This window comes from Vombatus ursinus, unplaced genomic scaffold (genome assembly GCF_900497805.2).
Source record: "Vombatus ursinus unplaced genomic scaffold, bare-nosed wombat genome assembly UNPS02014826.1, whole genome shotgun sequence".
NCBI classification, from domain to species: domain Eukaryota; kingdom Metazoa; phylum Chordata; class Mammalia; order Diprotodontia; family Vombatidae; genus Vombatus; species Vombatus ursinus.
This window is the reverse complement of record NW_020954604.1, coordinates 5493250-5516588: the sequence shown is the minus strand read 5'-3', so window position 1 is coordinate 5516588 and position 23339 is coordinate 5493250. Positions and strand designations below refer to the sequence as shown.

Here is a 23339-nt window from a genome sequence, read left to right as displayed (position 1 = left end):
CCAAGCATAATCCTCTGAAGCAACTTCAGGGGCAATGGAAGCTTCTGAAAATACTCAGAAACTATTCTTATGTGACGATCCCCAAACACAATGTCTATTCAGTCTTTGCTTTTAGATCTCTAGTAAATAGGAAGAATGGAATAAGCATTTATTAAGAGCCTACCATGTGCCAGCCACTGTGCTAAGCACTTTACAAATATTATATCATTGGACCCTCACAATAGCCCGAGGTAGATATTATTATGATCTCCATTTTAAAATTAAGGAAACTGAGGCAGACAGAGGTTAAGTGATTTTCCCAGGGTTATACAGCTATTAAGTACCTGAGGCTGCATTTGCACTCAGGTCGTTCTGACTCCAGGCCCAGGGCTCTCTCCACTGTGTTACCTAGCTGCCAGAATGAAGAGACCACTACTACCTCCCAAGGCTAGAAAGCTCTAATTGTTAGGATTAAGGATTAACACACCCAAACAAGTTAAGTAACAAACACCTAATATTTATTAATAAATTAGTACACTTGAAGGCATTTTATTTTCCACATCAGATCCTTACCACCACCACCACCACCACCACTACCGCCACCACCCCACCACTCCTTCCACATCAAAGTGGCCTAGGCCACCTTCACATTCAATTCTTGCAACTGAGCATTAACAGACTCTGTGTGTGCATGTGTATACACATGTGCATGTGTGGTGTTCATAATGGGAGCATAAGAGTTGCAAATATATCGGACAAGAGTTCTTACAGTTGCAGCCATTTTAAGAAAAGTGATTGCATGATGGCAGATACCACCAGGACCAAGCAAAGTTGTGAGGCCCAACTGGAACTATTGGCTATGCATGTATCAAAAACCAAGACATCTTGTAAAGCATAACTGGGCAAACCCAGACTATGGAAAAGGGGTGGGGTCCTGATGGGGCTCCGGTTCTTGCTTCCCGGAGTGCAGCATCAACACTGCGTGACTGCTCAGTCCAGAACGGGCAAGATTAAAACTCTCCCCCTTTTGGCTGGGATGCCACAAAACTGTATTTGCAAGTCCTAAAGGCCAAAGGAAGGACTCTTCTCCCGTGAGAGCTTCCGCTTAAAAGGAGTATGAGTAAACCGAACATTCTATGTACTGTCCAGGCAAATACCATAAATAAATGACAGTGCTAGTCAAACATCAGCCATGTATAGAAATGATATAACAGGACACATTAAAAAGTTAACTCAAGTAAAAACAGGTCACATGAGTGTGATTCGGTATTGAGTCTCTAATTTCCTTTACCCCAGAGAAAAATAATTATTGTTATAAAAGAAAAACTGTAAGGGAAGGGAAGTGGGAGAGGCAATGAGACTTCCAATTGAGAACAAGACACTTGATATTAAATTTAAAACAAACAAACAAACAAACGGTTTTAGCAATATCCTAAATTCAATGTGCAGGGGCAGAGGAGAAAGGTCACACCATATTTATGGTCAGTTAAGTGAATTTAAAGTGCACAGAATGATTGGAAGGAATATAAAAATGCTGAATAGAGAAAAGACAAAACTTAAAAAAAAGACTGCACTGGCAGTTACAACTGGAAAGGGTGTATGAACTTGTCCTTTCTCAAGAAGGGAAATAAAAATAAAAGCTCAAAACACTGGCCCTGTATTGCAGTTAAACATCATCTTTACCAAGCGCCCTAAGCAATAATCCAGAGTGCAGTGTCCCCAGTATCCTACAGTAGATCAGGAAGATGGCTATAAACAGAGTCCAGGAGTGTCTGGCTGGCTTCCTGGCTCTTGACTCCAATAATCTCAAACAGCCTGTCCAGTTTGTCCTCAGCCTGAGGGATTTCCTCAATCACATGCAGTTCCTCTGGATTTAGGATATGAAGCATGTCATCAAAGATTGGCTGCAAGTCACAAGGGTCCAAGCGTACCTGCCGCAACACTGTGTCTTTCTTTTCTGTGGCAAAAGTAAGGGAAAGAAAAATACATTTGTAATCAATGAATCAGTCAACAAGCAATTAATTAAGGATTTATTATGTGCCAGATACCATATCTTTGGCATACAAAGGTGAAAACAAATAATGGGAAAAAAATAGACCTTGATCTCAAGAAGTGTATATCTTAATGGAGAAGACAAACAGAAAAATAACTAAGTACACATAAGATAAGTGGCACAGTGTTGGACCTGAAGTAAGAAAGATCCATTCAAACTCCACCTCAGACATTTTGGTTGTCATCTTAACCTCTGTCTGCCTCAGTTTCCTCATGTGTAAAATGAGGATAATACTAGCACCTGCCTCCCAGAGTTGTTGTGAAGATAAAATGAGGTATTATTTATAAGGTGCTGTGCAAACTTTAAAGTTCTATATAAATGTTTGTTGGTGGTGGTGTTATTGGTGGTATCAATAAGGGGGAAGGACCAGCAGCTGGAAATACCATGAAAGGCCTCTGGAAAAAGCTGGAATTGGAGACTACATGGTAAAGTACATTGGTAGACAACATTCCAGGCATGGGAGACAGTCAGTGCAAAGAGTACTGTGACTGGGAAAGCAGATAGAAATGACTGAGGCAGCAGATAGAGATAGCTGAAGCTATCTTTCTTTCACCTTTCCCTCTTTCCCTGTTTCCTCACCTTCTGGTTTTGAAAAGTCTCAGTAAAACATCATTAATGAAGACCGGTGGAAAGGTCTGTCTTGATTAGGAAAATAGAATGTCTTCAAAGAAAACCAATGATCACTTTCGGTTGTACAGAAGGTAATTCAAACTAGTCCAAAGAAAGCTATGTTAACAGAAGATACTCAAGTCCTTCTTTTAATGAACAGATAAAAATGGTTTGTATTTAACACATACAAACTGGTTTGCTATAAATGAGTTCTTCTCAAACACTCTAAAGTGATTTAACAGAAGATGATTAAAATGCTTGGACAATTTTTTGGCTAAATTGAGGGAGTGGTAACTGAGTTCCTGTTCAAATGATCAAAAATCCCAAACTCTTGCAGTCTGATCATTCACCTTCTCCTCTGATGGCAAGATTTCAGGCCAGGTGAAGTGAGTGGAAACCTGTGACGAATTTCTTTTGCTTCACAACCACACTTTACATTTGAGGAAGCAATCTCAAGGATTCAATGGCCTTTGCAGTTGGATTTACAGGTTACATTCATTATTACTAATACAAAACAAACTTAGGATGATAGGTTTAGGACAGAAAGGGATCTCAGGGGTTACCTACTCTGAGCATCTCATTTAGATGAGGTAACTAAGGTCATCTTGTCCAACCCATTGACTTTGTTTGTTTATGGACCAAATCTGAGATTTCAATGATATACAGTGCTCCTGCTAAGGAATTTCTACCAATTAAGATGATAACTTGTGGTCTCAGATAGTCTGCTTGGGGCACTAAGAAGGTAAGCAATTTGTCTAGAGTTATATGGGACCTAGATCTTCCCAACTAAAAAGCCAACTCTTTATCCACTACTCCATTCTGCCTCTCCCCTCATTTTATAAAAGAGGAAACTGAGGTCGTCTAGTCCAACCCTCATTTTATAGATGAGGTTTAAGGGTTTGCCCAAGGTCACACAAGTAATAAATACAAGTCCCAGAATTCGAACTCAGAACCTCTAACTCCAAACCCAGCACTCATTCTACTATGACATGCTTCAAATCTCCTTCAACATAATAGGATACTTTAAAGTAGTATAGGAAATTTCAGGGGCAGCTAGGTGGCGCAGTGAATACAGCACCAGCCCTGAAGTTAGGAGGACCTGAGCTCAAATCCAGCCTCAGACCAAACACTTGACACTCCCTAGCTGTGTGACCCTGGGCAAGTCACTTAACCCCAATTGCCTAAAAAAAAAAAAAAAAAAGGAAATTTCACAAGAGTCAAACAAGTGATCATTTTTCCTATAGGCATCACCAATAACGTATACATCATTGAAGAGGCAATCTTACAATTTAGTATTCCTTTGTACAATATGAAGTTTGGCAGCGGGAAGCTGTGTGTGTGTGTGTGTGTGTGTGTGTGTGTGTGTTTCTAAGTATTTTCAAGATGTACTTTGTTCACTTTATTTACTGACTACTTCAGATTCAGGAGCCTATCAGAGGAATGCTGGGTATGATCATTTTTTGTTAAGTCATTTCAGTCATGTCTGACTCTTTGTGAGCCCATTTGGTTTTTTTTTTCTTTGACAAAAATACTGGAGTGATTTGCCATTTCCTTCTCTAGTTCATTTTATAGATGAGGAAACTGAGGCAAATAGGGTTAAGTGATTTGCCCAGGGTTACACAGTTAGAAAGTGTCTGAGGCTAGTTAGGAAGAGGGGTTTCTTGATTCCAGGCCCAGCATTCTATCCACCCCACCACCTAGCTGCCCATTCTTTCTTCCTACATTCCTTCCAATTAGTTTTAGATGGAAATGGGAATGTGTTCTTGATGCAGGGCTTGCTGACCTCCATACCTTTGGTAATAAAGGAGCCATTCCTGCTCAGAGCAGAGGAGCCACTGGATGTGGAATCACAACGGAGAAGGGGTTCTGACTCATCCACGAAGAAGCCCTTGTTCTTATCCATGGGGGATGGTTCCACAGTCAGGACAGTGGCATTCTCAGACTTCGGGTTGGGGCTAGGGATAGGGCTGGGACTGAGTGGTGTGGGACTTGACGGAAGGGCAAGCTTGTCAGCTTCCAGCTGTAAATAAGAAAAAAAAAATAAAGCATTTTCTTCAGCAAATAACCTCCATTTTTCTTTTCTTGTACTTTTCATACAGTTCAACTCTTCCCCCCCACCTTCCCCTTCATTGTCTCATTTTGTATAATAGGAAAACTAGGTCATAAACAGTTAAACCTAGAAGAGACTTGAGCAAAACAATCTCTCCATTTTAGAGATAATGAAACTGAGGCCCATAGAGGTGAAAAAAAGACTTGCTCACTAGTGGTAAGGTGTCTTGAGTGTTTTTTCCACTATACCACATAATTCAGTGTTCACATTGGATTTAAAGCAGCAGCACACCTTGAAAACATTCAATCTACTGCTTCTGTAGTAAAGTTATATGAGGCCGCCTAGCATTTTAATGTTTCAATAACAGTAATTATAGTCTCTATTGGAGAAGTTATGCAAACAAATTACATTCTATCTCATTTTTTAAAATGAGCTAATGTAAACCCACAAAGGGAAAATTACTTTGAAGTTCACAAAAGATAGTAAGTAGTAGAGTCTAGATTTGAACCTAGGAGAGGCACCTTGGAAAGGGTGCTGGACTTGGAGTCAGAAGTGTTCAATATGAAGGGATTGGATTAGATAATCTCTAAATGGATGTGGGGGAAGGAAATAAGCATTTATTATGAGCCTACTATGTGCCAGGAACTGTGCTAAGTGCTTTTACAAATATTACCTCATTTGATTCTCACACTAGACCTATGAAGTAGAGACTATCATTTACCCCATTTTACAGTTGAGGAAACTGAGGCAGACAGAAGGTTAAGTGACTTGCCCTTGTTTACACAGCTAGTAAGTATCCGAAGCCAGGTTTGAACTCTGGTCTTCCTGACTCCAGGTTCAGCATTCTATCCACTGTGCCACTCAGCTGCCTCCAAAGTCAGTTCCAATTATAAATATATCATCCTATGATTCCAGATCTGGTCTCTTTCAACCACACTAAAATTGTATTTGAAGCAAAACAATAATAATAAAGAGAGAGAAAGATAGATACACACACACACAGAGAAAGAGAGAGAGAGAGAGAGAGAGAGAGAGAGAGAGAATGAGAGAACATACTACCAAGGTAAAGCTAGAAATGAGAGAAGAATCAAGACCACACTATCATACTGTGCCATCCACATGAACTATCCAATTCACCAAATATTTAAAAAAAAACAACAACAAAAAACATTTACTATGCATCTCTGCTAGGCATAGTGCTAAATCCAGAGGGAAAAAAACACAGAATGGCAAATGGTCCCTTGCTCTCAAGAAGTATCAAGTCTACTACTTGGACGTACACAATATGCAAACAGAAAAGTAAATACAAAATGATCTGAAGAACAAGATAACAGCTGGGAGAGGTACCAGGAAAAGGTTCCCATAAGACGTAGGACATGAGCTAAGCCTTGAACAAAGGTCATACAAGAAGGGAGTATTTAAGGTCACATTTGATCTCAGGACTTCCTGATTCCATGCCTGGCACTCCATCCAATGCACCACCTAGCTGCCTCAAAAGTATGACTTCTGAGACTGCAAACCTAGGTGACTGGAAGGATGCTGAAACTGTGAAGAGAAATAGGGAAATTGAGAAGAAAAATGGGTTTTGGTAGGAAAGTAATGAGGTCTACTTTGCACACATTGAACTTGAAGTGATGACTAGACATCCAGATAGAAATGGCTAGCAGGAAATGATAATGCAGATGATGTTCAGGAATCAATTAACATTTACTAAGTGCCTAGCATGTGCCAGGAACCATGCTAAGTGCTAGGAAAGAAATCAGTTCTGGATATAACATATTTGAGAATCTTACGCATAGATTAGTACCTATGGGAGCTGATGAGATATCCCAAAGAACATAAAGAGTGAAGAGAAGGGGGCCAAAGCTGATGTCTTGAGTGCCATCCATGGTTGGGGGTGGTACTTGGATCATGATATAGTCTGCAAAGAAGTTGGTGAAGAAGAGGGCAGAAAGATAGGAGAACCAGTAGAGGGCAGTGTCACGAAAGACAATGGAAGAAAGAGTATTCAGAAGATGGGGATGGTCCAGTGTCAAAAGCTAAAAAGAAAAGGCAATCAAGATTGGGCAATTAGGATATCATTGGTAACCTTGAAGATAGCTGTTTAACCCCCACAAGTGGTGGGGTTAGAAGTCAAGTTGCAGGGATAGAAGAAGTGAGTGGAAAAGCAATTAATCAATCTAAAAGCATTCATTTATCACCTGCCATGTGTCAAGCACTGTTTTCGTTGTTCACTATACAAAAAGCCAAAGTGGAAACAGTCCTTACCCTTAAGGATTCTAAGATCACAGATTTAGAGATGGAAAAAATGTTAGTGGCCATCTAATCCAACACCTTTCATTTTACAGATGGGGAAACTGATACCCAGAGAGATTACATAAATTGCCCAACGTCATCTAGGTGGTAAGTAGCAGAGTCAGATTTTGAATTTAGAATACAACATTCTTTCTAACTCTGCTTCCTGGAAGGCTTACCTCCTATGGGTGGGGACAGTATGTATGTTTTATGGACAGAGATATTTACAAAATACACAAAAAAACCCAAATCTCAGATAATTCAGGGGAGGAAGTACTGGAAGCTGCAGGGGTCAGGAAAGGTGGCCCTTGGGCTAAATTGTAAAGAATCCTTAAACTAAGTATTCTAGGAGGTACAAGGGAGGTCATTCCAGGCATGAAGAGTAGAGATGGAACAAACATTTGTTAAGTACTTAATGTGAGCCAGATACTGTGCTAAGCAGTAAGAATACAAAAACACTCTCCCCACCTTCAAGGAACTCATGGAAAAGACAACATGCAAAGAATTACTTACATACAAGACATATACAGGGTAAACTAGAGATATATAGTAATAAGGCCAATTTGGCTAGACCACAAAGTTCATAATGGGGAGTAATGTGTAATAATGTTGAAAAGGCAAGTTGGGACCAAGTTAAGAAGGGCTTTGAATGCCAAACAGAGGACTTTATTTTTAATTACAGAGGTAACAGGGCACTGCTGAAGTTTACTAAGTACAAAAGTGACACAGTAAGACCTAGGCTTTAGGAAAGTCACTATAGCAGTGGTAGAGCACGTGGACTGGAGTGAGGAGAGACAAGGCAGGGAGACCAATTTGGAGGCTGTTGCAATAATCCAGTCAGGTTGTGGTAAAGACCTGAACTGAGATAGTGGAGCAAAGGAAACCTTGGAGAGTTGTATCATGACAAGAGACAGCAAGGAATTGGAGGTGTGTGGTAAAAGGAATCACAGAATGTTAAGAGCTAAAATGGACCTTACCTATGATCCAACACTCTCATTGTTACAAGTAAGGAGACAAATAGAGGGTGCTGCTTGTTGGTATCAACCTCCAAAGGTTACTCCTTTGCCACCGGTCTCAGAAAAAAGTAAATAAGGATATGAATTGCTTGTTTGTTTTTCAGATGAAAATGATGTTTCATAACACTCACACGTCCGGTCAGAACTCTGAAAAGTACCTAAGGCATGCTGTCAGAAGCTAACAGGACCCCAAACATTACTAGCTTGCCCACCCTTTGGGATGATCATGGACACCCTGAGGTAACACAATTCTGAGGAAGTTTACCCATGTGTGGGAAAGAGAGCTCAGCATGACACCTGTTGAATCCTTTGGTCCATTTATTTGCTCTCTTAGAGTCCCATGCAATTAATAAAAGCTGGAGACCCGGGGAGTCCAGATTCCACAGTGTAGGGGCATAGGTATGACCTGAAATTCTCCCAAGAATTGGTTCTCAAATTCTGTTTATAGCTCCCATTATTTTAATGACAATTTTTTACATATCCGGGGTGAGTCGCTATTTGTAAGATATGGAATCTTGACTCCTAAATGGTTTAAAGTCACATAGTTCAATTGACTTATTTAAATTTCTTTCTATTTGGGAACTTGGATCTCTCCTATTACACAAAAGAAAAAGAAAGAATCCTCCTTTTCTTCTTAATCACCTAGTCACAGGATAATAGATTTAGAACTAGAAGGGATTTAGAGGTAAGCTAGCCTAACCTCACCTCTCACCATTTTATAGATATAGATATAGAAACAAAGGGTGAGAGATGAAATCACTTGCTCAAGGTCTTAACAGGTAAGTTCAAATCATATTTGAACTCAGGTCTTGTGATTCCAGATTCAGTGCCCTTTCCATAGTTCCATGCAACTCCCCCAACCCCAACACATACAATTTAGATCACTGCCTCGAATTCTCCCTTACTTTGCATCCTATATGATTCTGATTCTTTTTTCTTAAATGTCCCAAGTCATGGCTCTCTGAATCCTAAACCAACTTTGTCCTTTTATTCAGAAAAATGCAAACTCCTTGAGGACAGGCACTGCCTCACTTTGGTCTGAGACACTGCCTGAAACATAGTAGGCATTTAATAAATGCCTGTTGATTGATCCACCAACCTCATGGCTGACATCTATTCCAGTTTCTCTCCCTGTTTTAAGTGACAAATCCATAGCCATTCAGAAAAGCTGTGGTAATGAAGCCTCAAATAGCAATTTTCTTGTTCCAAGCTCAGAAACACTGTTGCATAGACACAGACACCTGGGCATTCCTGTGAACAATCAGGGTAATTACCCTGGACACCTAAAGTTAACACATGTATTTACCCCCAGGTTCTATAGCTAACTACAATGAGAGATGTGGGGCGGGAGGAACAGCAGAAAGGGAAAGGCTTAGAAGACGCAAATGACGACCACTCTTTCTTTTTGGATTGACAATCCCCCAGCAATGTGAAGGCTGGCTTCCTCAAGGCTTCTTCCATCCCTAATTATGTTGGAAAACTCAACCCTGTCTGAAATGGCACCTGCTTTCTCCTCCCCAGTTAGGGCTGGAGGCATTGGGCACCAGGCTGATTTACACTTGATAGCTGGCCAGTAGTAGAAGGAACAAAGCAAACACAGCTGCCGCTTGATAGGCATTTTAAGGCCTGAGGGGGGAAATAAATTCCCTGCTGCAGATTCCGGATTTTGAAATGGCCTCAGCTGCCCATGAGTTCTGTTGCGGCAAGGCTTTTTCTCCACCACCCACACCTTGCTTTTCTTCCAGCTTGATTTGAAAGGCTTGGATCAGAATCCTTCTCAGCTGCCACCCTCCCAATCCACTGAAGAGTTGGGCTTTTTCCCTTGCTTTTGTGCATGTCCTCTTGTGTTGCTGTTTTGTAATAGACCCTGGCACATTCCCCTCCTATCATGAAAAAGTACATGGTCATTCATGACAAGACACATTTCTTATTCATCCAATAGGACAAAGCCATATTTGTCCACATGCTAGTTTTTCAGGAACATATCTCATTAGAAGATACGGTTCAGACAGTCAACACTGAGTACTGTTCTTGAGTTTTTAAAACACAAAACCAAAGAATTTGCCACCCACAATTCACATGCCCATAGACCAAGAGATTGTGTGTGTATGTGTGAGGGGGGTGGAATCCACCCACCTCATCCTCCCCCTCCCTGCCCCATGCTAATTCACAAGCTTACATTTTTCATTCTATTTCATTTTTGCCAATGGGTCCCTTTCAGCAGCAGAGCACTGGCTCAATTTCCACATGCTCCAGGATGGTGAATGTATAGCAGGATACACAGCTGCCCTTTCTCCCTGCCACTGAAAGAACTCTAAGCAGCTATCAAAGGCCCCCTAAGAATTCTTTCAACATACTCAACATATTAAGTTAAGGTCCTTGTTTTATGTGAGGGGAGGCCTGACAATGACTGCCCTCCAAGAATCTGACTTAGGTGGCAAAGATCCCTTTCTACCCCGGGTCCACTAGTTAGTAGCAAACCAAATTTCTGAAAATTGCATTTGCTGCTAGATTTCCACTATTTTTCTCATGTGGAGGAAAGAAAGTTACTAGATTAAGCTTTGTGAGAAATTTTTCCCATCACCAGGATTCTCACAACAGCCTTCTCAGCTCCCAGAAATCTTTTTTTATTCCTTTTGCCTGTGTTTGGTTGCATTTACAACAAGGGAATTCCCTACAGCTCCTTCTTTAAAAAAAAGTTAACAAACTTAATCATTGACAAACATGAACATTTCAATACACAGAAAAGAAAAAGAGGACTGAATATGAAACCATGAACTTATGCTCATTTTTAAGTACATATTAAAATTAAATATGGCAGTAACAAAACTCCAGTTTATGTTCATAGCTTCCTGAGTATTTCTCACACATGCTAAAATCAGGACTGCAATGCCATACTTTCCCAATAGGTATTGCTGCCCAATTCCTGGTGTACTCAGAGAAGGAAATCACTTAGTGGTGAACGTAACTACTAAGACAAATTGAAAGCAGACAATTAGGTTTGAGGCACCATCACCTTATATCTTATGCCTAAGCTTTCTGAGAGTAAGAATGGAGAATGCCATTTGGGCATCAAGACAGTAGAGGGAATAGAAGCACTGGATTTAGAGTCAGGAAGATGAGTTCAAATCCTACCTTAGATACCTACTAACTGTGTGACCCTGGGAAAGTTACTTAACCTCTCTCTGCCTCAGTTTCCTCCTCTGCAAAATGAGGGTAATAAGGGTAATAACAGCACCTACTTGTCAGCATCGTTATGAAGATTAAATGAGATAACCTGTACAGCATTTTGCAAATTTTACAGTACAATATAAATGCTATCTATTATTATGGCTTAGTAAATAGAAGGCCAGTCTTAGAGACAGAAAAACCTGGCTTTAATCCTGCCTTTGACACATACTGGTTGTGTGATCACAGTCAAGTCACTTAACCTCTCAATCTCTCAGGCTACTTTTTAAAGACTGTCAGTTGCAGCAATTTGCCTGATCTATAATAGTGGAGGGAGGTTACACACTGGGATTTTCCTACACCTATGAAATCACTGTCTGGACACGCAGCCACAACACACTCACTCACACACCTCAGAGCTCTTTATTCCATTAATGCTATATATTAAGATTCACCATATTCAACAAAAAATTGTTTTAAATGAGATATCGCTATGGAATTATTTAGGTACCATAGGATAACATACAGACGTACTACACAAGCAATCAGATTAATTCTCAACAGGCTCCTCTCTTCCCAAGAGCCAGGCCATAATAGCATATGTACTACTGTTCCCTTAAAAATGTTGCAGCTGCTGCAGAGTTTGTTTAAACTGGTATCCAAGAAACAAGGAGGTTCAAAGATGTGCCCATGGCTTTGGCAAGTTAGGTCTCTGAGTAGTGCCAGTTTGTACCAGAATTTATCTTGCCTCCTCTCTGATTCAAAAGGTTACTGCCAAGAGACAAGAGACAGACCAAACTGCAGAGACTGACTTACGGCGATGTGCTCACCAGATACTTGAAGGTACTTTGGAGAGAGCAGTAAAAATTCGGTTTCTGAAGTTTCGGTGCCTTAATCTATAAGGTTCATTTGGGAAATGATGTTATAAATAAGGAAAGAAGAATTAAGGGAAGGGAGAGGATAATAAGGCACTACCTCAAGTATCCATAAGACTTTACTTGAGAAGAACAAGCCTGTAGCATATCCATGAAGTAGAAAGAATTATAGAATGTTGGGGCTACATCAGTTGAGGAATGGCTAAACAAGCTGGGTGGTATACGAACAGAATACTTATGTACTTTAAGAAATAATGTATGCGATGGATACAAAGAAATATAGAAAGACTTATATGAACTAATGCCAAATAAGGTAAGCAGAGCCAGGAAGACCATATTCACAATGAGGATGACAATGCAAATGGAAAGAACTACCAAAAAAAAAAGGCAAAACTGAATGCCATGAAATTAGAACAAACAAATGACCCCAAATAAGAGATTTAAAAAGGCACCCTCACTTCCACTTATCAGAGGTGAGACACCAGGGATATGAAATGCTGCATATATAATGTTTTCTCTCCACACACCCCAGTGTATTAGTTTTGCTAAACTGTTTGTGTTTTCCTCTTTTTGTTAATTCTATTTTTTAAAGTGATGGTTCTCAGGGAGGGGAGAAATGCAGGTGACGAAAAAAATAAAGATATCCATAAAACTTTTACTTAAAAAAAGAAAAAAGAGGAAAGGTGATTATTAGGGCTAGAAGGTCCTCAGAAATTGTAGTCCTGTCTTCTCATTTTACAAATGAGAAAACTGAAGGCCAAAGAAGGGAAAGACTTGTCAAAGGCCAGGAACTCAGAATCCCAGGCCAGTGTTCTTTCCATCATGACTTGTTCTCTCAAGGATCAAGACTCTGCATTTTCTTCTCATCCACCCAACCAGAGATTTCCTCCATGATTAGATTCAATGCAAGTACATTTAGTTTCTTACAGATATTATATTAGTCCAGACTGATACAGGAAGAAAGATAAATTCTTCCTCTCACTGGACAGGGAATTCACACACAAGAGGCACAGCTGTTGACCACAGTTTCTTTTCCCTTTAGATTTCTACAGGTCAATTCCTTTACAAACTCTGAGGCACTACCACCCACCTTATGGGTGATGTATTAAATAATATTCAGTAATATTTCCCAATTCTATCCCAGAGAAGAGATGATAGATGAAAAATATTTCCTGACTCTCTATGGGGAAGTAGTGGGTACTTATGGGAATGGAATGCCATATACATTGTTAAAGCACAAAAATTTCTTGTTCAGTTTTGCTTAACTGTTTTCTTTGTTACAAGTGAGGATTCAGCTTGGAATGATGTCACCTACCTGTCATCCCCACCACTAGGGAATGGAGAGCTGAGGCTGGTAAGTTCAAGAATTCTAATAAGAAATTAGCCCAAGGTCATAGAGCTAGCAAATATGTAACATAGGAATGGAACTCAATCTTCTTGTCTAAAAATTCTGAAGTTTAGAACTCTTCCCACTATGCCACAATTCTTTGAAATTCCATTTGATTAATTTGAAATGGAAAAGGAAATATAATTTTTCAGTTCAGAGTCATATTCAGTCAATAAACATTTATTGACAGCCTAACATGTACCAGGCACTGTGCAAAGGACTAGGGAAACAAAGAAAGGCATAAGACAGTCCCTGACCTCAAGAAGCTGACAGTCTAATGGAGGAGACAATATATAAATAGAAGTTGAAAAGGCAGGGGGAGGGGAAGTTACCCAGGTAGGAACATGAAGAAATCCTGTAGTTGGGGTGGGAAATGATCTGAGGAGGTGTAAGTTACAGAATTGATTTGCAGGATGATTTTGTAAGGTGCAGAATGATAGCAACTAGGTGGTGTGATGGATAGAGTTCTGGGCTTGGAGTCAGGAAGACCTGAGTTCAAATCTGGCCTCAGACACTTACTAGCTATGTGATCTTGGTCAAGTCACTTAACCCTATTTGCCTCAGTTTTCTCATCTGTAAAATGAGCTGGAGAAGGAAAATGGCAAACTATTCTAGTATCTTTCTAAGAAAACACCTAAAAGGGGTCACAAAAAGTTGGACATGACTGAAAAACTACTAAAACAAGATAATACCATACAGCACTAGGCCTGGAGTTAGTCTCAGACATTTACTGACTTTGACCCCAACCAAATCTTATCTACTGTTTGCTTTGGGGAATCATCATAGTACCTCCCAGGGTTGTTGTAAGCATAAAGTGAGATAACATGTAAAGCGCTTTGCAAACCCTATAGTGCTATGCATAATTACTAACTATTGTTACTTTCCAATTTCTTATTGAGGATATTAACAGTAACCTATAGTTATATAATATATCATGGTTATAAAGTGATTTCACAGATCACCTCCATATTATATGTAAAAATCAGTTGCTGTGACAGTACTTCGGTTTTAATGCTGGTTTAAGCATTTCCCAAACCATCCTACAACAAAGAGCACGGGAAAATTCTGTCCTGTGAACATTGGACTTTTCCTTACATCTCTGGTAGATAAGGAAGGTCTGGATGGTATTTCAGTTTTTCTTTCTTTAATCATCAAGGTCCCCCCACCCCTTTATATTATGCAAATAATAGGTCAGAGGCTAGTCATCCATTTCATTACTTGCTGAGTCCAACTCCAAGAAATACAAAAATCTCATCTCTTTGCCCCTACCTCACTTTATCTCTTTCTTTTTTCTTTCTTTCCCACTCACTTCTCCTCCAGCTACTCCCAACTGGTTTATTCAACTAAAGTTTACTACAGTCATTTTTCAATTACTACCCAATTACCATCTCCCTGTGGTTACACAATCTGTTTTCCCACAAACCAATTAATGATTTTGTTGCATCATTGGGTGACCCCTTGAAGTGAAGCATGAATCTTTTGTACTGTGCTCTTTGTCAGTTTGCCTCAACAGTTTCAACTTAACACCATGGCCCCTGGCATAGCCCAACTAAAATTCACTAGGTCTTTCCCTTGAGGTACCTGAGGCACAGAGTTAGAGTTGGATTTGGAATTGGAGAAATCTGGGTTTGAATTATCCCACTGTCACTTGTTACTGTGGCCACACAGTAACCTCATTGGATCACAGTCTCCATCAAATAGAAAGTGTACTCACTCGATTTGGTGATAGAGGCACTAGGTTTGAATACCAGTTCTGCCGCATAATACTGATGTGACCTTGAGTAAGACATCTGCTTCACCTGTTTGGGTCTTAGTTTTCTCATCTGTAGCAGATGGCCTCTAACATCCATTCCAGTTCTAAATTTATTATCTCATGAGTCCAGGCTACCTGCCTAGTACTAAGGAGGTCCTCAGGATAAGGACCAAATTTCTTAGCTATCTTATTTTAGTTCTGTCCAGATCATCTCATTTTAAGAGGAAAGAAGGGTATTTTGTGTTGGTAAAAACAATAGCATTGTATAATGGTTAGAGCTGGCTTTGTGGTTTCAAGTCTTATCTAACACTTTCTAGCTTTGTGACCTTAGACAAATCACTTAATCTCTCTGATCTAGACAATTCTCTTGGGACTACCAATTGAAGAGGAGGTTCTGGCCTTCATTGATAGAGGGAGTTCCTCACCAAGAGCTCCCTTACACTTTTGAAATCATAGGTTGAGTCAAACAAACAAACAAACAATAAAATCAGTGTACAATGATTTTAGGTCCATCATTCAGTAACCTTGATGGCATCAGGCACATGCCCTGGCCTCTCATGCACCCAAGAGCAGGGCAGAGAAGACATAACCTTTTGTAAACTCCACAACTTCTCACATGCTGGGCACATAACAAGCTCTTAATAAATACTTGTTGACTTAGCCAACCTGACTTCTTGCAACTTCAGCAGTTTGACAATTAGCACATTTTGTAAACAAAATGGGAGAAAGGGTACATACCCGCAATAGAAGCTGCCTCATTGGCCACTTCTTCCCAATGGGTGAATTGTAGAGTGGGTAGAGGACAGCCCTTGGGCAGAGGATACAATGCTTGAAAGCTACTTAGTTGGACTACTCCATATATTTTAATTATGACCTAAAGATTCATTTTTCTAACTTCAGAGGCCAATGGAGTAGAGTCATTAGAAGAAGAAAAAAAAAGCCAGTCAACCTTGATTTTTTTTTTTAAGGACAAGGTTATACTTTCAGTCAGTGTGGGTTCTAGGGCATGATACATACCTTTCTTTTTGTCTTTGATTGTGAAAAAAAAAATCACGCATAAATGTACCAGTTTTAAAAAAATCTATTCAATTTCTTTGAAATTCTCTATGCCCACAAACTGCATGTAAAATTTGCAGGAAACTAGGGTCACTTTCTGACATTTGGCTTAGGCACTTATTTTCCAAGTCCAACTGAAGGTTAAGGATCTTGGCAGGAACAATCTTACTTCACTTAGTAAATAAAATAGACAGATGCAACAGAAAGGGGAATGGGTGGTGGAAGAAAGGCTAGTTCCTCAAACTTTCAAGAGCAGTTCTCCCAAGACAGCAACTTACAAAACTTTCCCTAGCGTTCTATTTATTTAACAAAGAGTCTGCCTTTTGTCCTTTACCCAGTGGGGTCCTAAGAACAGGAGAAGGATCTTTATATACTCATAGAAAATTACAACTAGAAGAAACCATGGTGATCATCTAGCGCAGTATCCAAATTTTTCAGATGGGGAGATGAAGCTCAGACTTGCCCAGTTCCACTCGGCTAGGAAGTCACAGAAACCTCGTTTGAGCCCAGCCTCCTAACTCTAACACCAGTGCTCATTCTACTGCCTGCTTCATAGAATGAAATGGCTAGTATGACATAATTGATCTTATTGGAGGACCAAACCCTGAAACATGTAGAATGCCAGAGTAAAAGTTGCTGGGTTTTTTTAAGTAAAAATAAATGCTTCTTCCATATAACATATATAGATAGGTTTAAAATGATGTCATAAGATTTACAGGAAAGTTCATAGAAGTTATTTAGTCAAGCTCCCTTATTTTACAGAGAGGCAACTGAGATTCAGAAAAGTTCAGTGAATTTCCCATGATCACATATCTAGTATCTGAGGCAGGATTTGAACTCAAGTCTTCAAATCCAAAATTTTTTTTTATGTAATCTTGTCCGTTGTTCTTTCTAGTTTATGGAAGTCTTTCTAATTGCTAGTAATGTGTCAAGTTCAACAAAATAATGCTTATTGAAGTGAATAACAGGCTTTTTCCCAAGTAAAAACCAATATAGCATTCATTGCTTCTCCTGTGTTCAAGAACACTAGAGGGGAGACAGAATCTGAGAAATGATCTCTAATTTGCAAAATGATTGGAGAAAAGACAGACCCTCTTCCCCCTCCAATCCTAACCCACTTTTGGTCAGCTGGTTATTCGAAAGAATTTCCCAGCCACAGTAATTATACCCAAGACAAAACAACCAACAGCTTTATCAGAAGACAGTTAACAAGCCTAGCACATTTTCTCTAATTCTTATCTATTCTAAGCTAGAAGTAGTCAAAGCCTTTGAGAGTTGATAATCCTCTTACTAGAAAGAAAGGAAAATGCCAAACAGTATTTCCAAAATAATACCTCCCCAGCCCTCCAGCGACAAATCTATCAGTATGAGTAAAAGGTGTAGACCAATTTTCCAGCCTTGAGGAGGGGAGTTCCAGGTAGAGGATTCACTAGGGAACCACCCAGGGAATCAACCACAAGTAGCCTTGGACAAAGCCACTGAATCCGGTACAAACCAGCTAAGGCAGGCCAGAGCAGAGCACACCTCCCAGCTGCTGGTGTGTCAGCGGGCTGTTCAGGCAGCTTGCGTCAACAGTAACGCTATTCCAGCCAAGCTGACTCACAGGGAAGAGCTGGTTAAAATGGGGAAGTCTCCACTGGAGTGAGGAAGTCTGCTCTCTTATTTCAAGGATTAAGCCTGATCATAGAAGGATGCCTCTGAACACAAGCGCATGTCTGCAGTGCCGAGCACCCAAGATAAATTCAAGGGATTTGCTCAATTACTGATTAATTGGGAGTTCTATAAACCTGATGGCACATTCTTGAGGCAGTATGGAATAATGGATGACGCTCCAAATGGATTTGGAGTCAAGATCTTTTGGGTTCAAATCTCATCTCAGGCATTTACTAATCCAGGGACAAGTCACAACTTGTATGGACCCCAGGTTCCACATGTAAAAGGAAGGCAGCTAGCTGGTGTAGTAGACAGCCAAGAGTCAAGGGCCTTGGAGTCAAGAAGTTCAAATGTGACCTCAGACACTCACTACTCGTGTGACGGTGGGCAAGTCATTTAACCTCGATTTCCTATGACCCCCAGAAAAGGAGAGGCGCTAAATAGATGCCTTCTAAGGTCCCTTCTAGTTCTAAATCTATGATCCATCTAAGTCCCATCTCATAGTCTCACAGATTGTTAGGGCTAGAAGGGCTCCTGTTTCTCATGTTATATATAGTCCAGCCCCTCATTTTCCACATGAGATAACAAATGGCTGAACAAACTGAATATGAATGTAAAGGAATACTATTTAACTGTAAGAAATGAGGGGCAGGTAGGTGGCACAGTGAATACAGCACCAGCCCTAGAGGCAAAAAGGCCTGAGTTCAAATTTGACCTCAAGACACTTACTAGCTTAGTGACCCTGGGCAAGTCACTTAACCCTGACTGTCTCAAAGAAGAAGTGAGGGAAAATATAGTTTCAAAGAGCCATGGAAAGACTTGTATGAACTGATGCTGAGTGAATTGAGCAGAACCAGAGGAATGTTTTATACTAGAATGTTTTATACTATAACATGAAAACTTTAAATTTATGTTTTGCTTGACTGTGTTTATGTGATACAGGAGTCTGTCCCTTCCTCCCTTAAAAAAAAATTTTTTTTTGGCATCATTATCACTGCCATCCCCAATCCCTTACTCAAATTGAAATTAAAAAAAATAAAGCTCTCTTATTTTAACAAACAAGCAATAGTTTATACCCTCCCTTCTTTCCTTCCTTACTGAAAGCTGCCTTGGAGAACACCTGATCCAGGCCCCTTATTTTATAGATGAAGAAATTGAGGTCAGAGAGGTTAAAAGATTTGCTTACAATAAAGGTCACAAAGGTAAGAAGTGTATTCAAGATAGAATTTTAATTGGGACTTAAAGAAATGAGGTTGCTAACCTAAGCCACAGCTGAAAGTGAACCTATTCATTCTTAAGGTACAGAATTTGGTACAGGCTTCTGAGTGTTACCTTTTTGATGCGGAATTAGAAAATCTGGGTTTAAATCTACCTGAAGTTTTAATTCTTTAGAGACTGTCATGTTCTAATATTCATATCCATTCCATCATTGGAAGAATGTAGCTGTTAACGAAATTGTTTTTGTTTGACCAAAAAAAAAAGTGTATTCAAACCCAAGTCCAGGGAACTCCAAATGAGGTATCTTTCCTCTGTACAACACATCTTCAAATAGAAACAACTGTAGTGTTATTCATAGCAGAAAGAGTAATGGATTTGGAGTCAGGAAATAGGGTTTTTAGTCACAGTTAACTACTGCATGGACTTGGTCAAGTCATTTCCTCTCAGCCTGTCTTCTCATTGTTCTAAAGATAAGATTGACCTCTAGAATCTCTAATAGCCCTTCCAGTTCTCAATTTCTATGACTTTCAAGACTACTGGACTTCAGTTTTTCTTTCTTTCTTTTTTTTTTTTACACAAAAGAACTCTTTCACCCTTTGCATTCAAAACTTGTGAAGATTTTATCTCCCAAATAAGCATCAAGATTCAATTGATCCAAAGGAAGACATTACTGCAAAACTCAAAATTACTGGGTTTTAAAATCAGGTGGGACAGGAAATTAAAGAGGAAGCTGGTCTAGGGAGCTCTGGTACCATCATTCCTTAGGAAGTCATTAAGTTTCTAATAACTTTCAGTCTGACTCCTTACTCACTGAGCAAATATGGATAAATCAAATCACCTTTTGGTGCCATAGTTCTGCCAAATGGAAAAACAGAGTTGAAAGCAACACATCTCTCTCAGAGATAGAGTACCAACATTACAAGCCCATAAAGCTTCCAAGTTTTCTTATCCCTTAATAGTTCTGAAGACAACAACAACAATAACAACATTATTGTGGGTATTTCCTCTACCAACACAGATTTTGGTCATTTGGCATGACCAAAACCAAACCAAACCTAAAAAACCTGATGACTTTCATGTGAAGCAGGGATTAGATGTGTTCTGTTTGGCCCAAAAGGTCAGAACCAGGAGCAGTGAGTGAACGTCAAGTCAAAAAACATTTATTAAGCACTAACTTTGTACTAGACATTGTGCTAAATGCTGAAGTTGCCAACTGTCATATTTGGGCTCAATGTCAGGGAAAACTTCCTAAAACCTGAAGCTATCCCAAAAGAAAATTGAGTTTCCCCAACAGGAGATGGAGGATCTTCCATAGAGGTGAAATCACTGTGAGAATCACTTCTTAGGTATGTTACAGTAGGATACTTTTCACATATGGGTTGCACCAGCTGGTTTATAAAGTCTGTTTCAACTCAAATTCTGTGCTGGAATGTGACTTACACACATCTTTTTAAGGGGCTGTTCCTGATTTCTGTAGTTGTTAATGCCATGTCCCACCTCACCCATCACTTTACATTTTATTTGGTATATATATATATATATGTTTACTTATATTTGAAAATGTATTCCTCATGAAGAATATAAACAGCTTGAGGGCAGGGAGCATCTCATTTTTATATTTGCATCCCTAGTGCCTAGCTCAGTGCCCAGAACATAGCTAAACACAATGAGCGTTTCACAATAATAAATTCTTACTAATTGATGGCTAATCTCTTTTATGCAAAGACTGAGTGATTATTTGTTCATTATACTGAAGAGAAGTAGGGTTGGATTAGATAGCTTGAGATACCTTGTAACTCTTAAATCTGTGAGTACTCTAGCAATGGGCCTCTTTCCTCTTAGCCAGACTGGTCCTTGGGGGAATAGGCATATAAATTAAAAAATGTATCCATACTCAAAAGTCTTTGTAGCTTTGTAGGACCCTCTAGAGTTTGCACTTTCATCTGAAATAATTTTCAAGACCCCAGGGCACCTCCTTGCAATGATAATACAAGAGTAAGACTTTAAGTAGAAGTTAATGAGTCCTACTGCTGTTCATGGGCCAATTTTTCTAGAGCCATGCCACCCTAACTGGTCCCTGATTCCCAATAGACCCTCCAGAGGCTAACTCTAGTTTAAATTTCTAGCCTTGTTTGACAGCATTCCCATTAATGCCCTCTACAGCCAAATTAGATTATTCTATGTTGACTCAACTTTCCATCTCCCTGAGTTTTTATCTCCCACCTACATGCATTTGAATTGACTGTCCCTCCTGCCTGGAACACACACCCTTCTTTACCTCTATCCTTCAGAATCCTCATCTGCCTCCAGTGTAGTTCTGATGACACTTCTACTGTAAAGCCTTCCCTAGCCTCCAAATTTTTAGTGTTCCCTCTCTCTCTTCTCGTCTTCTGCTATATGTATCTATGTGTCTCTTATATCAATCCACCTATCCCAGTAGAAAATAAACCCTTTGCTGGAAGGGATGATTTTTTTTAAAATCCCTATCTCAAACACCTATGTTATTGTTCCATGCAGGGTAATTGAGTGTTAGTTGGATTTAATTGGACTACCCATCACTTGATAGATGTCATTTTTGTTGTTGTTTATTTGTTTCAGTTGTGTTTGACTCTTCCTGACCCCATCTGGGGTTTTCTTGGCAAAGATACTAAAGTGGTTTGCCATTTCCTTCTCCAGCTCATTTTATAGATGAGGAAACTGAGACAAACAAGGTTAAGTGACTTGCCCAGGGTCACACAGTAAGTGTCTGAGGCTGGATTTGAACTCAGGGAGACTCATCTTCCTGACTCCTGGCCCAATACTCTATCCACTGTGCCACCTAGCTGCTCCATAGATGTCATAGGGTAACCCAATTAAAACATGCCTTAGGCGACAGAGCTAGGATTTAAAGGGAAACTATTGTAACTTCCTCTATAATTTCCTCCTTTCTTCAGCCCTTTAAGTTCCCTCAAAAAGACAGAGACATCTGGAAAATTAAATAACTTTAAACTTAAATGACCCCAAACTATGTGATAATCCATAGTAGATGCACCCTAGTTGTACCCTCTACCTAAAACCATCACCTTAAGGACCCAGCAAAGAGTTGAGCAGGTAATTCAAAGACCAATATTAATTTCAATCTATAAAAAGCTACAAACAGTTAAAAGTGCAGCTGGAATTTGCTTCAACTCACCCTTACCATGTTAAATTTCTGAAAATAGCTGGTCTCAGTAAGACTGGTGGATCCAGACAGCTGCATCGTGCAGCTGGTAATGCAAAAATAAGGAACTGTAGTCTGCTAGGAAGTGGCCCTAGGAGCCCTACACTCAACAAAATAGCAGACATGAGAATTCACACTGCTTGGAACCATTCAGTTTGGGATACTGAATCAGCTGGGATACCAAGACTGGGAAACTTCTATCATCAGAAAAAAATAGACTCTTGCTTGCACCTTTGGTCACAGAGATTCCAGTCTGATTTTGGAAAGGATCAAGATGTCCTTACAAATAAGGATAGAGAACTGGAACTAGTCTTAGAGTCAGAAGGACTTGGGTTCAAGGGTCACCGTTGATACAATCTGGCAAGACACCGAACCTCTCTCAGTACCCCAGATAACTCTCAAAGACTAAATTGCTGAGAAAATGTTATTCTGCATAGGTGGAAGGAATTTGAAATTCCTTCCATTAAGTGATAGCAAAGAGATGAATAGATGTTAGATAATAGATAGGGGCAGCTAGGTGGTTCAGTAGATAGAGTGCTTGGCCTGGAGTCAGGAAGATGAGTGTTCCTGAGTTTAAATCTGGCCTCAGACCCTTACTATAGTGCTATATGACCCTGGGCAAGTCACTTAACCCAGTTTGCCTCAGCTTCCTTATCTGTAAAATGAGCTGGAGAAGGAAATGACAAACCACTGCAGTATCTTTGCCAAGAAAACCCCAAACGGGTCATGAAAGAGTCAGGTGCAACCGAAAAATAACTGAAAACAACAACACAGATATAGGCTAACCTATAACCAAGCATCAAGGAAGTATCTGAACTGGCATACAAATGCAAGATCTCCTGACTCCATGTACAAAGATCTCTTTTCATCACCCCATCACTGCTTCTGCCTTTGATTATTGCTACTTACTACCAGGAAACATTCCATGACCTAGAACACTCCTCAACTACATCAACTGACTTAGATGAAGTTGTATAGGGTTAGCATGCTTAACCCTGTGAAAGATGAGATAGGTCAGGGCAGGCAAC

At 39.8% G+C, this 23339-nt stretch overlaps 1 protein-coding gene across 1 annotated transcript in view; it reads right to left on the bottom strand.

Annotated features, from left to right (window-relative positions):
- Positions 1–475: 475 nt before the first annotated feature.
- Positions 476–23339, bottom strand: part of TNFRSF21 (TNF receptor superfamily member 21) — a 106044-nt gene continuing 83180 nt past the window's right edge. The window contains exons 5-6 of the mRNA XM_027838454.1: positions 4433–4661; positions 476–1936 (exon numbers count right to left, since the gene is read on the bottom strand). Coding sequence (XP_027694255.1) covers positions 1707–1936; positions 4433–4661 — 459 coding nt within the window. The 3' untranslated portion in view covers positions 476–1706. The remainder of the gene's footprint in view (positions 1937–4432; positions 4662–23339) is intronic.